Source organism: Prenolepis imparis, unplaced genomic scaffold (assembly GCF_030444845.1).
Source record: "Prenolepis imparis isolate NDT839.2.m4 unplaced genomic scaffold, iyPreImpa1.0 SCAF_3, whole genome shotgun sequence".
NCBI lineage: Eukaryota > Metazoa > Arthropoda > Insecta > Hymenoptera > Formicidae > Prenolepis > Prenolepis imparis.
The window spans coordinates 14,781,600-14,796,561 of record NW_028141161.1 but is presented as its reverse complement, the minus strand read 5'-3'; the positions used below and the strand labels follow the sequence as shown (position 1 = coordinate 14,796,561).

At 32.7% G+C, this 14,962-nt stretch overlaps 2 protein-coding genes across 3 annotated transcripts in view; one reads left to right on the top strand and one right to left on the bottom strand.

Moving 5' to 3' along the window:
* Positions 1–14,962, top strand: part of Stet (stem cell tumor) — a 364,546-nt gene that overhangs the window by 159,415 nt on the left and 190,169 nt on the right. The gene's annotated exons all lie outside the window — the stretch shown is intronic.
* LOC145933726 (uncharacterized) overlaps positions 1–14,962 on the bottom strand; it is a 187,513-nt gene that overhangs the window by 116,130 nt on the left and 56,421 nt on the right. Inside the window, exons 2-3 of the mRNA XM_083033706.1 lie at positions 7,101–7,180; positions 6,921–6,968 (exon numbers count right to left, since the gene is read on the bottom strand). Coding sequence (XP_082889832.1) covers positions 6,921–6,968; positions 7,101–7,180 — 128 coding nt within the window. The remainder of the gene's footprint in view (positions 1–6,920; positions 6,969–7,100; positions 7,181–14,962) is intronic.

Genomic DNA, 14,962 nt, shown 5'->3' with positions numbered 1-14,962 from the left:
AAGGAGAATACGAACGATAGCCTATATAAGGATGATAGCCACGCGTGTGCACCTGTACAAGTTCGCGAAAGTCACCGAGGATCATGCTGGTGCACGTATCGTCGTCATTAAAGTATCTTAAATGAGTATCGTAAATGCTATGTACTAATGAAACAACATAAATATCCGTCTATGCATTACGTTTTCATTATATTAAACGGGATAATTCTTCTGCGAAGTATACATACACACAAGGCGCGCCCTATTTTAACAATACTTTTTATACATATTTATTATATTACACGTTGCGTTGCAGTTTCTGCGCGGGATAATCGATAATTTTCTGACACGATGGAGTGATATTAATGTCAATATTGCACGAGACCGGGCGCAGTTTTAAAAAATTGTCTACATCGCGATATTTTTCTCGCATTGAATCGCACCGTATCCGCATTAATTACGGGCGATTTTTAAGAGCCAGGCTATTATCGGAAAGCTGCTTTCCGTCTGGTAACGGTTATTTTTATCTCTCCCAACGAATATCAATATGTTGCTATGAGAGCTCCGCGTAATAACCGCGTAGGAATAACAGACGCGACGTAAACTATGTTCGCGCGAATGTTTTTCTCCGGCGTGCTGCAAACGTGGTAGAATCACGATGGACGCTATTTTTAAATGTTAAAAATTTTTAAATTAAATTGTTTAATTCATTATCAAGTTCTACTTACTTTCTCGTCATCTAAAAGTCGAAACAATATCGTACATTTAACACAAACGAAACGGAAAAAATGTTTCGATGAAAAAATGTTTATTGTTTTACAAATAGTGCGGTCTATGGGGAAATCATGTTAGGAACGATACACGAAAATCTGATTGAAATACTTTTTTTTTCATTGTACACCATTTGTACAACGTTCCATTGATATTGTTAGATAGGTAAAATGCTTCAAATTAATTTTTTTTGAAAAAATGTATGCATTGTACTATACGATTATAATAGAATGAAAATTATAAATGCAAACGTAATAATAATTTTGTAAAAGTTATAATAAAATGTCCGAATTAAATTAAAATAAATATACATAGCAAAAATGTAGATCTAAAAATGTAAATCATACAGTTTGCAGAAAAAATAAATGAAGTAAAAAGAAAAATAAAATAAAAAATAAAATAAACAATTTTAAACTATAGAGATGCATAGAAATATCTCTCTAGATATATTTCATAAATTTAAGAGTTCATCCTCAATAGTGCCATAATTGTCGCAACCGAGTTACAATTAGAATCGGCATCTCATTCCGCTTTTCTCACAGCGAAAATGGCTGTCAATGGGATTTTATACAGTAGTAAGCGTATTACGTGTCGACTGCTGGAAAGAGGGATGTGCTCGCAAGGCTGAGGGATGAAGCGAGAAGAGGGATAGGAGAGAGTAACAGAGAGACATTCATACTATGCAGCTTTAAGAAAGGATTGCCGTGGGAGGCTGCCGTTTATCAGAAGCAAGCACGGTGCGGCTGACAAGCTATTACTGCACGTGAGATCGCCTTTGCATCGAGATTGAATAGATCGAGGCTCCCGGAAAATAGGTAAACGGAGAATGGGATGAGAGGAAAAAGGAGGGAAGACGAGAGAGAACGGAAAGAAGAACGACTACCGGGCTGAGATGATGTTAAACTCGTACTACGTGGATTACCTACAAGCGCGCGAGTTGTCCCGCTCAGTACACCCGATATTTTTCGACTCTATGAAGATCGATAGTATCTGCCGTGTGGCAGGCAACGCGCTGCGCACAATCGCAACGTGTAATCCGCCAGATGTATCATTTTTGGATATCATTCCTTTTCTGAGGGAAGATATATTGAGAGGAAAATATGTAAGATTTTTATGCAAAATTCTTTTGTACGCTTTGTTGGAAGGAAGGCGGAGAAGGGAGTAGCGTGTGAAATATTTCTCTCACTTGCAAGTGTGATTAATCAATCAATCAATGAATATCAATCTCGTTCCTTTTTATATTATTGTGTAGTTGTGTTTTATATTGTTTTATATTATTAGAATAATGAATATCGTAATTAGTAATTAATATTATATAATATGATAGAGAAGAAAGATATATCTATCATAAAATTTATATAAAATTTATATATTATTTTAAACTGCTAATTTTTCTTCACATTCACTGAATGTATTGGGAGAAAAGGGTTAATTGATTTTTTTCTTAGATTTTAGTTAATTACCATTTAATTAACATGGTTAAAAATAGTTGTGTGTCTAATCAATGTCGAAAAATCGCGTCTAGAATTAAAAGTTGGCTAAATGTATAGGTAGGGAATGAAAATTCTAGATGGATAAATGGCGCGTTGAAATATTTCTCGCTTTTAGGGTGGGATTGGTGGGAAAGGGTACGATTGCGTTTCTCTTGAATTACATTTTCTTATCTTAGCATCCCGTTTCCCGTAATGTTCCCGTTTGCTTCGCCCACGGCTCGTCATCCCGTCAGTTACATTCGTTCCGAAAGACGCCAAGAAAATCCAACACGTGCCAATGGTTTACGAGGCGAAAGCCGTACGTTGTTTCGTGGTTTTATGGCCGTTAGTTACTCACGCTTCGTTACTCATCTACTTGGCTACCTTCTGCAAACGTGCCTTCGTTTCCTGATGTCCTACATCTCGCTCGGAATGGTTTAAAATTTAGCGTGTTGCTTTATCGTCTTATAATATATCATTTCGAGATAGCGCGATGTTTTTCACTGCGTAACTCATACACGAAGAGAAAAGATGTCTTATGCAAACTTATTGAAAAGCGCCTGTTTTAATAAGTAATTGCATTGAAATAAAAAATATGAGGGATTGAATTACAATATATCCTTATATAGCAGAATCTTAAGGATTTTAATTGAGATTTCAGAGAGAATGTCATTCAATTATATTTTTTTTGTTAAAAACTATTAATTTGGACTTTTCAACTCTGGATTTTGGAACGTTCGGATTTTCTCTCAGCATGAAAATTCTTTCACGAGATAAAATTATTTCGGAAGTGTGTGAGCGTCCCATTCGCGAAGACTGACGGTGTTTTCGCTCGTACGCGGCGATTGTGCGCGAAAAGCGTACGACGGTATCTCGCGCTCGACGACGCGTCTTGTCTCCTCTCGTTGTACGTTCCGCACGGTTGAACATTCGTTTCTCTCGTGTCGATAGTTTCGCATTTTTCAGTCAGCTTCTCTCGCCGGTCCCATTCGAAATCTCTTGCAATCCCCTGGGCATATTACGTATCCATCTGTTTCCCCATTCGGTTTTTCCCTCCGCGAAGAATATGCCAATTCGTCGTTTATGACGTCTTGTTCTTAATTTTGAATTTTATACGTACAGCTTTAATAAAGTCGTCTTTAATATAATTATCTAGACCAAGATATACAAAATTAAATAGTATATATTCGAAAAATATCTCTTTTTATATTCTCATAAAAGAAAAAAAAAATAATAATACTTTTTTAAAATAGTCTAAACAGATTGATCAACTCAATTGTAATTAAAACAATAATTAGAATAATTCTACTAATTAGAGTAATAGAATAAAATAATAATTTAATTTTAATTATATTTTTTTTTCGTGGATAATCTGTTGTCTAAATCGTGACACGCGGTGCAATGTACTTATGAAAAAACGAGAAAAAAATCATATATTTCTATAAATTTATAAAACACACATTTTAAAAGTTAAGTCGTGAAATGCGGAGCAACGACATTATTGAATACGCTGTTCGACTTGTGGTGTATGACCAAATCTAAATCGCGGTTATACGAATTTCTGGCACATTGTCATTGTAGGAATCGAGCGAATCAAGACGTAAACCGGTGTAATATCTGGAGTCAAACGTAAACTTTACCGCGTTGTGCAGGCTCAACATCGTGGGAAACGTAAGCGCATTATGTACGTCGCCGCTGCCGCCGCTAAGACCATTTCGATGCATGTCGCCGTATAATTTCGTACACCGGTGTTCTGACCACGGTATCATCAGCACAAGTAACAATTGAATCGAGCAATTAAATCCCTTTGGCGCAAACGTTCGTGTTTGTAAGCTGATTCGGCCTTTTCCCGCGTTGTAACTCCTCGCCAAGTGCATAAACTCTCGCGCTTATGTATGCATTTGCGGAATAATGCCTGCGATGTGTACACGTTGAATTAAATATTAACCACGTACGATCTTTGTACCACGTATAAATGCGGGTTTTTGACAAATCTACGGTACATTCTGATTATGCACCTACGCATTTTGGTGCGCAGTTTGGTTTACATTAATGTGTAAATTAATTAACATAATAATTTATATTTCAATTTATATCTATTATTAGTGAGAAAAATGGTTTTCATTATACATACGTGATATCTTTCTTTATATAGATATTTGCGTATTTCTCTTGCGTTTCTCGCTTTGAGAAATAAGGCTTTATACATATAAATAGTATCTTGGAAATGATTGATTCAATTATTCAATTATTACATTGATCCTAAAATATTTTACATATATGCGTAGAGCTTCCTTTCGATCGAATCAGCAAGTTTGGATAAAAATATCATCATCTTATAATATCTCTTTTAGTATAATGTATATATATGTATATAATTGATTTTTTATATGTTGTGTGTGTATGTGTAAGAGAGGGGGGAAGGGGAGAGAGAAAGAGAGAGAATATAACTTGATGAATAAAATAATTACGCTACTTTAAACGAAATAAGTAATACGATCTGCAAGATAACAGCCACGTATCGGATGCATGTTGCAGCGAATCATGCGGTTGTAGATGACACGTACTCTTGCATGTGCATTTGTGCACAGGTGCACAGTTGGCGCGCGTAGTGACAGCGTCTATTTACTAACGCGCTTCTATGCATTTGCGCGAAGATGAAAGGATAAGATAAAGGAGACGGTGCAACTTGGTTGAACAGCTGAAACGCCTTAAGTCATTCGCTCAACTTGATTTACTCATGTGCGTTCTATATCAGGTTGCTCAATTAGACAGCCAAATACTCGACGGCATATGCCAACAGTAAATATCAATTCGACACTCACAATCAATGTCAAATAATCCTCGTTCTCTGTATGTGTGTGGGTATGTGGGAATAAAATGATAATCTAATAATTTAAAAAATCACGCATTTCTCTTACAATTCCCGAATTTAAAAACCGTATATAATCTAAACTATAAGATAATTAGAAAGCCAATAATTTAAATATATCAAAATAAGGTGTAAAATTTAATGACACAAGATGTAACCAAAGTCATATTTAATTAAATTTAAAAAAATTCCTAGATACTTAATAAAGAATTAGTTTCGATGAATATTGTTAGAAGTATGCGATCATCGATGCAGTTTACATACATGTAACTCGCCTAAAGCTTGTTCGCGATTCTCAGTGGAATATGGCGCGGTATCAGCCGGGCTCTTATCCCTAGTGTCTCTTGGAACGACCCTATGCTCGAAGCTGCTGGTGTTCCTAACGGCGAACAGCCAAAATACTTTATGCTAAACTTAGTTTATGCCGCAGGCGTTATTGAAACTCCGAGTAGGATTACGCGGCGCGGGGTGGAGATACGAGGCGCACCCCTTAAGGTCAGAAGCGAAACACAATATCTGCAGGCTTATTTATCACTCAGCGCACCTTATACCCCTCTCCCTACCTGCCCTCCTCCGTTCTCACTCTCCGCATTCTCGTCTCCGTTACCACCACGGACTGCTTTTCATTTTCGGAACTTAAGCTCGCATCATTCAAGCGGCCCTGGCAGCTCTCGCAAAATTTCCTTCGTATTTAATCCAAGGCATAGACATATTAGGCTGTGCAATGAGAAACTACTACGTTTTTACGCCAACATTTTTCCTCACTTTTCTTTTCTCCAACTTCTTACGTACTTTTGTGGTTATTATTTTTGATTGATGGTCGATGGTATGGAATTTAATATCTTAGAGTTACGAATTCTGACGTTATATCATCACACTCTCTCTCTCTTCAGAATTATTTTATTTCCTATTTTATCAAATTTTAGAAAAATAATTAACTATACATATTATATAACTTGATTTATTTGCATTAAATCAATCATTAAATGAATTTAATATTTAATAATATTTTAGCACAAGTTACTTCATTATTAAACAGGATTATAATAGAAAATAATAGAAAATATAACAGGAATAATATATATAATTTTAAGAATAATATAAAGAATTTTATAATCAGAGTTCTTCTCTCAGCGAGAATTTTTTGTGATTTTCATTTATCACAACTTTCCTTTTCTAAAAAAGATATGTAAAGTCGTACTCGCAAATATCGAAGTTGGCTGTCAAGATTCGCGTTGTGCGTTATATTTGTAGCATCGAGAGGCTGTCATCGCGAGGGTTAGCAGTTTGACAGTTTGTTCAAAATAAAATTAAATAAAATAATGATATTAGTTTTAAATAATATGTTATAATACTTTATCCGCGATTAATATTTTCTGACAGAAATCAGCTGATAACTGTCAAAAATATTAATCGAGTTTAAAGTATTATAATATTTTATTTAAAACTAATATCATTATTTTATTTAATTTTATTTTAAACAAACTGTTAAACTACTAACCCTCGCGATGACAGCCTCTCGATGCTACGAATAATGCGAATCAAAACAGTCAATCAGTATCCCGGAAAAAATACAACAATATTTGCGAGAATCGACTTTACATTAATATGCCTTTTTTAGAAAGGGATGTTATAATATTTTAAATTCGATTAATATTTTTGACAATTACCAGCTGATTTTTGTCAAAAAATATTAATCGCGAATTAGATATTACATAACATATTATTTAAAATTTTACTACTTCAATATTTTCAACATTATATATTATATACCCCTCCATATTACCGCTATAGAAATATTATAAAATAAACAATTTGTCACTCACCAATACGTAGGTACAATAGCGGAGTTGTAGTACACAGCATACATTGATCTGAAAACAAAATATTCAAATTATATATATACATATGTGTGTGTCGAATATCTTATACAATGCAGTTATACAATGCAGTGTGTCGAATATCTTAACAATGCAGTTTAGAAAAAATGTTTTCATATTGCATACCTCACAGTTGTTCCATTGTCGCCCGATGCCTCCCCGGGCCTCCTCCTCCTCTCTTGGACCGTCATTGCTCCTTCGTAGCACTCACGACACTCGCGAAAACACGAATAATTACGATTGTCCGACACTTTACACGCATTTCCGACACGCGAAATTTTACATGGCACTCCCGACGCGCGATACTTTAAACGACACTCCCGACACGACGCGTGAATCGCACTGTGTATCGCAATGCTACCTGTAACAAATAAAGTACATACATATATTAGAATAATCTTATTATTTCGCATTACAACATACACAATATAAATATGTAAGCTAGAATTAACGATAGATATATCCACGGATCGCAACACATTCGCGCGCGCGAAAACAGATTAGGTTGGGTTATGTTGGCACGAGATTTTGCATCGAATTTTTCGCGAAATATGCGTTTCGAACAATTACGACTACATATTAACGTTGAAATTATGATATGCGATTGATAAATATTACAATACAAAGGTTAGAAATCGTTTCTAACGATTATGCTTACTAATTAATCACAGCGGGACGCAGCTCCGAACTGCCTGATACTCGCGGCGTTTCGGTAATGGCCGCGGCTACAAACATCGGCAACTTCATGCTAATAGCGCGCGCGCGTATACTATATATACATGACTTAATATTAATAATTAATTAAAACTCGAAGGAGATTCGTTCGAAAAGATATAGCTTTAGAAAAAAAAATATTAATCGAGAATAAGGTATTATACCATATTATTTACAACATATTACTATTTTATAACTTTTACCATATTATTATTTTAAAAATTAATTAGCCGATTATAACATACACAATATAAATATAAATAAGTAAGCTAGAATATTTAATTAGCAGATGTTCGCTTTATTAATATTTTGTGACAGAAATCAGCTGATTAATTTGCTAATAAATTTTTAAAATAATATGTTATAAAAATTAAAATAATAATAATAATATGTTTTAAATAATCTTTATATATAAGTACCGTCAGTCTGTCTATCTGACCGCAAACTACTCTTTCATTAATGGATCAATTTTCTCGAAATCGGTACCAAAGTGTTGCAAATTTTACGAGGATGGCTATCATGTGGTTTTTTTAATTTAAAAAATTTTTTTTGTTTTTTACACACATTTTTCTAAAATCACTTCTTGGTTGTTACATAAGTGTGTGTGTGTGTGTGTGTGTGTGTGTGTGTGTGTGTGTGTGTGTGTGTAGAGGGTTTTTAGTGGGTAAGGCATTTATTTATTAATGGATTGATTTTTTTTAATCGGTGCCGAAATTTTTTTAATTTTTTTGTATAGCGAGATTTTAATTTTGTGTACAAAGAGGGTTTTTAATGGGTCAGGGTCCTACACTCCCCCGCAACACCGAAAGTGCATTACATTTTTTCCATGTATCGTAAAAAAAATGATAATTTTGAAGTATTTCCGCGCGTAGCGCGGTCTAAAAAGCTATAATAGTATAATAATAAGTAATAAGCAATATATTAACTAATTTGGACATCATAATTAAAGGATTAAATAGAAAATGGTGATATAAAATAATGGTATAGTAAATATAAGTAGTATAAGTCAATGAAAGTAGTGTAGATCGATGAAAGTAATATAAGTCAATAAAAATACTACCAATCAATACATATAATATAACAAATAATAACCAATATTAATTAATTTGGGCATCATTAAATTAAAAAGTTAAATGCAAAATGGTGATATAAAATAATGTAGTAAATGTAAGTAGTATAGGTCAATGAAAAGAGTATAAATCGATAAAATATTACAAGTTATATAATATATATAATAATAAGTAATAAGCAATATTAATTAATTTGGGCATCATTAAATTAGAAAGTGAAATGCAAAATGGTGACATAAAATAATGTAGTAAATGTAAGTAGTATAGGTCAATGAAAGTAGTGTAGATTGATGAAAGTAATATAAGTCAATAAAAATACTATCAATCAATAAATATAATAATAAATAATAAGCAATATTAATTAAATTGGACATTATGAATTAAAAAGTTAAATGCAAAATGGTGACATAAAATAATGTAGTAAATGTAAGTAGTATAGGTCAATGAAAGTAGTGTAGATCGATGAAAGTAATATAAGTCAATAAAAATACTACCAATCAATACATATAATATAACAAATAATAATCAATATTAATTAATTTGGGCATCATTAAATTAAAAAGTTAAATGCAAAATGGTGATATAAAATAATGTAGTAAATGTAAGTAGTATAGGTCAATGAAAGTAGTGTATATTGATGAAAGTAATATAAGTCAATAAAAATACTATCAATCAATAAATATAATAATAAATAATAAGCAATATTAATTAAATTGGACATTATGAATTAAAAAGTTAAATGCAAAATGGTGACATAAAATAATGTAGTAAATGTAAGTAGTATAGGTCAATGAAAGTAGTGTAGATCAATGAAAGTGATATAAATTAATAAAAATACTATCAATCAATATGTTATAAAAGTTAAAATAATATAATATGTTTTAAATAATATGTTATAATTCATTAAACTCGATTAATATTTTTGACAGTTATCAGCTGATTTCAGTCAAAAAATATTAATCAAAAATAAGGTATTATAACATATTTTATTTACAACATATTACTATTTTAATTTTTATAACATATATATATATATATTATTTTAAAATTTAATTAGCAAATTTTCGCTTTATTAATATTTTTTGACAGAAATCAGCTGATTTAAGCGTTAATTTGCTATTTAATTTTTAAAATAATAATATGTTATAAAAATTAAAAGAATATAATATGTTTTAAATATTGTGTTATAATACTGTAAATTCGATTAATACTTTTGACAGTCATCAGCTGATTTCTGTCAAAAAATATTAATCGAAAATAAGGTATTACATATTATTTACAACATACTACTATTTTAATTTCTATAATATATTTTTATTTTAAAATTTAATTAGTAAATTAACGCTTTAATCAACTGATTTTGGTATCAAAAATATTAATCGAGTTTAAATAAACTTTATATTATTTTTTTTTAAATATCATTTTTTTAAATACAAAACCGAAGAATGGCGCGCGCTTGGGTTGCTCTAGTTTATATAATTCGATATTAACTATCTTAGGGCCAATTTCACCAACGTCGATTAACTTTAACCTTCAATTAAGTTATATCTTTGTCTCTTTTTAAGAACGTATATGAAAAGAGACAAAGATATAGTTTAATCGAAGATTAAAGTTAACTGACGTTGGTGAAATTGGCCCTTAGTAATTAAATCTCAAACTAAAATTTTTAGAAAACTGGATTCATTAAAAATTAACAAAAACCTAGATTAATTCATGTATTTTTTACATAAAGTTGCATACAATATTTAAAAATTTTTTGAACTTTAAAGGAATATTTATATATTTATATATTTATATTATGCACATTAAGCAAGGAATAAATTTTTGACACGCATAAAATATTTTTCCAGTTACCATTTTAAGACAATTTAACATATTATACAGCATTTAAAATAAACTTGCATATACACGGAAGAAAAATGATACTATGTTAACAACCAATCGCAAAAGCCACGAGATATCGAATGAAACACGGAGAAGATATCGAGAGACAAAATAAAGTGATGAAAAGAGAAAAACCTGAATTGGTTTAGTATGAAAAATGTCCGCGAATGCTAAAGAGACGATGCCGAACGAGCTTTTATAGGCTAAAATAAAAAGCCGCTTCTTCTTCCGGTCACCGACTATTAAAACCATACCATTACGAAAAATATATATACATGTGTGTGTGTATTTTATGTGTTTGTGTGTGTACATATAGTATACTTCTATACGTATATGTAACATTATGTCCCCTGGTCGGTTCTTTTATTTCATTACCTCGTTTGTGCGGCTAACGAAATTACCGCAATTTTGCGACTCGTCTGGCTGCTGCTATGGAGCCGTAGCATTTCTTTATATTCACATGAGAACTTTGAAAAAGTTCATAAAATCATGTAGATTGTCACAAATTTTACTGAGATCTTCTTTAGTGTCTTTAATTATGATATTAAAAATTTATTAATTAGTGCCGTGTTTTGTCAACTCCAATTTCTACAGTCTTTTTTAATCATGGCAGATCTTTATGGGAAGAACAATTGTTTCGAGAAGTAATTAGTTATTTTCTTTAAATATATAAGATAATTTTGTTAAAAAATTGAAAATATCCAAAAACGTAAATTTATATAAATTTTTCAAATGTAATAATAACACGATGTAGAAAATAAATACACAGACGCACACATGTATGTATATGTATATATAAATATATATACTGAGAAAGAAATATGTACGCACAGTTTTTAATTCAATTTACGTCAACCATGTATATACGGTTGCACGAAAGATTTAATCAACGTGTTCCATATTTCACGTTTGCATCTCACTTTTTCCAGAATTGTTTCACTTCTTCACTCGTTAATTCCAAGCATGCTACATCGCGATATCACATAAAAATTGCAACTTATCCGGATTTTCAACTGCGGCGAGTGTCGTCTGAGACTATCACCTTTTTTTTTTTTACATAAAAGCGTTCGCGACCGCGCCAGGCGGATATGCAGCAAGTCGATTCACGCGACCGTAACTCGTAAGGGTGGCTCGAATATGAAAGAATATAAATTATAGGGACACTGGAAGCCGGCGCGGTTCGGAACGAATCATCGAAAAGGTTTTGCTGACTCGCGTTCGGGCGCGCGCGAAAGCCCCGTAGGGCTTTTAATACGGCGTCGTGCACCTACGGGGTCGGCGGGAAATTAGTTTTTCCCCGGCCGACGAACCGTCCCTCTTTCCCCGCCTTGACGTATTACCCTTCAACCTTTTGTCGCATGACCTCCTTTCTTTTTCCAGGTAGTGTCGAAATACCACTGCTGATATCGGTCTTTCTACCCACATTTCGATCTATTACACTTGGGGTAGCCCAATAAAACTTGCGAGCCACAAATGTGGGAAATGCGAGTCGGTTCTGTCAAATTCTTACCTCCAAATAATATGTCATACGTATCATCTTTTTATATTAATTTAAGAATTTTCTGTTTCTGTGATAGAGACTTTTTTATATTTATGATAAAAGATAACAAGAGAACAAGATAGTAATATAAAATATTTCTTCACTATTCATTGGCTCTTTATTAATCGAAATGTGTAGATAAAAATATAATAGTTATAGAAGATGATGTTCTTTAACATTTCAATAAGGATCATACTTTCTATTTTCGTGTAATTGCTGTAGAAGGATATTACTTCTGCATAATTTATGAAATATACAGACTATAATCGTACGTATTGTAAGATAATCGCAAATTTGATAAACTTGCTTATTGCATATGAAAACTAGTGTAGCGTAGATCGTTCGAGATGAGTGTCGACAGAAATCGCCGTAACCCATCCTGGACGATGGGCTATCAGCGTCATTATCCTCTTCTTGTCGTCCTGTCACCTCCACTATCATCGTTGTTGTCGCCGCTGTCGTAGCCATTGTCGTCATCATCGTCCTTACAGCCCTACATTACGTCCCCCCGTTGTCGTCATCGTAATTATCATTGTACTGTGCTCGTAATCCCCTCGCGATATCGTCGAGCTTGAAATGGACGAGGGAAAAGGTGTTACGACGCTTAAGTCTCTAATTACTGCCGTCCCGATAATTGCAAGTCTTACGGGGAGTTAAATTCGATAAACGGGAAAAGAACCTTTTTAAAAAAGAAAGTATGACACCGGAGCAAACTTAACATCATATTTTATTTACGAATTTGTTAGGTGGCAACAGCTAATAAAGTTTGCGATAATTACGAAATTTTTGCCGCTATTTTTGACACTGTTTTTTTCTTGTAAAAGACTGATTCGCCGAGATCAAAATAAATTCCCTAAAATGTATATTACTCATAAAAACTGGATCACTTGAAAAAGATGTCATAGCGGTGTTATTGCAGTATTAAAATAAAATAGTTTTATTTTTTTATGTAGCATTTATCAATCACTTGAAACCTACTTACTTTTATTTGAATAAAAAACTTTATTCAAATAAACATAGTATTAAAAATTCTTTCCTTGAATTATTATTGTCAATATTTTTCACAATCTTTTGATAAAATAGTTTTAACGAAAAAAAACACAAATACACATTTTAATTATTCATAAAGAGATATGATTCATGATAATAATAGGAATATATAAAATATAGTTTATATAAAATCAATAACTCTACTAGAAAGTGATTTATATTCCTTTAATAATGGAAAAGTAATTTTTATAAGAGAGAGAGAGGGAGAGAGGGAGAGAGTGAGAGAAAGAAAGAGAGAAACGAATGCTATCAACCTAGAATCAAATAATCAGGTAATGTTGGAAAAACAGCATAATGGCGAAATACACGGAAAGGTGCGACCTCAATGAAGGGACATAAATCGTCGGGCACCCAGGATTAGGCGCGGCTCGGTAGGTTGCTTGGAATTGCATCAACTAGATTGAGACGGGAACTACCTTTGAAGGGGGACTTGGAAAAAGATATCGGCCCGTTGTGGCACTCCACTCACGGATAAAAACTGTTGAAACTTTGGGCCAAATCGACTCGCGAGTAATTTCACAAAGTGCACTCTAGTCGTGCCGATAAGGGGAAAAGACGCGGAGACGCGCATACGCGATATAGTTGAGGAATCATAAATCATTTGACAGGGCGACTTTGCTCCCTTTCTGCCATGCCGACGCGAAGTAATACGTCCGAGTCTACGGAATGTCATGAAAGTAGCACAACGCGTCATATTTATCTTATCGCGAACGAGACTTGACTAAAAAGGATTCGCGAGAAAAGCAGAATATATTCGAAGATACGTATTTATTGTCATATATAAATTATTTCAAATGCAGTTCACGATTATTATGGTTTAGAGTATGTTTTCTTTAATACTTTCTCAGTGTGATAATTTTCGAAATTGTGCAATGAGTAAAAATTGTAATTCCTACTTATTAACTAAATTTAAAATAAATCCGATTTATAACATTGATGTGATATAAAATGTTTGCAAAGAAAATTTCAGTTTCATTTAATTACGATGCGCATGCATGTAGAAAACATATACGTTCTTTTTTTAATTAAAGTATACAGGCACATATGGTTCGTGCTTGATGAAGTTAAGGGATTGTTAGTTGATGAAACTCTCTCTCTCTCTCTCTCTCTCTCTCTCTCTCTCTCTCTCTCTCTCTCTCTCTCTCTCTCTCTCAAGAGAGTGACAGCTATTAGCACAGTTTTCACTCAAAACAGTCACTAATTGAACTTGGAAAAACAGCGTACGTTGGAAGTAAAACAGACTTCCCAACGAACATTGTCGCTTGTTTATTCTTCAAAGTTTATTCTCGAGAGATTATCGTAGCGGCAACATTCCGATAATTACGAGACGCAATGTTTCATTATCCATGATAGGGATTATCCAGGGTAATATACAAATGTATATATAAGACGTATATTGTGTGTGTAGCATAACATACATGTATGAAGGAAGCGTAAAATATTTTCGAGATCAATCTATTCGCTCAAAAATTCCATCAATTCATGCATTTGCAATATTGCAAATATTGTGTATCCGAAATTTTTCTAGAGAGAGAAAGAGAAGAGGGGAGAGAGAGAGAAGAAAAAATATCGAAATTAGTTCAATGTTCAATAGTTTGACTTGAACAGTAACAATAAAAATTTATCTGTTTGTTAATTTCCACTATAGGTTTATTTTAATGTATAAAAATCTATAAAAAATATTTCTCTCTCATAATTTTAATCTTTATCATATACTATGTTGAATTTAT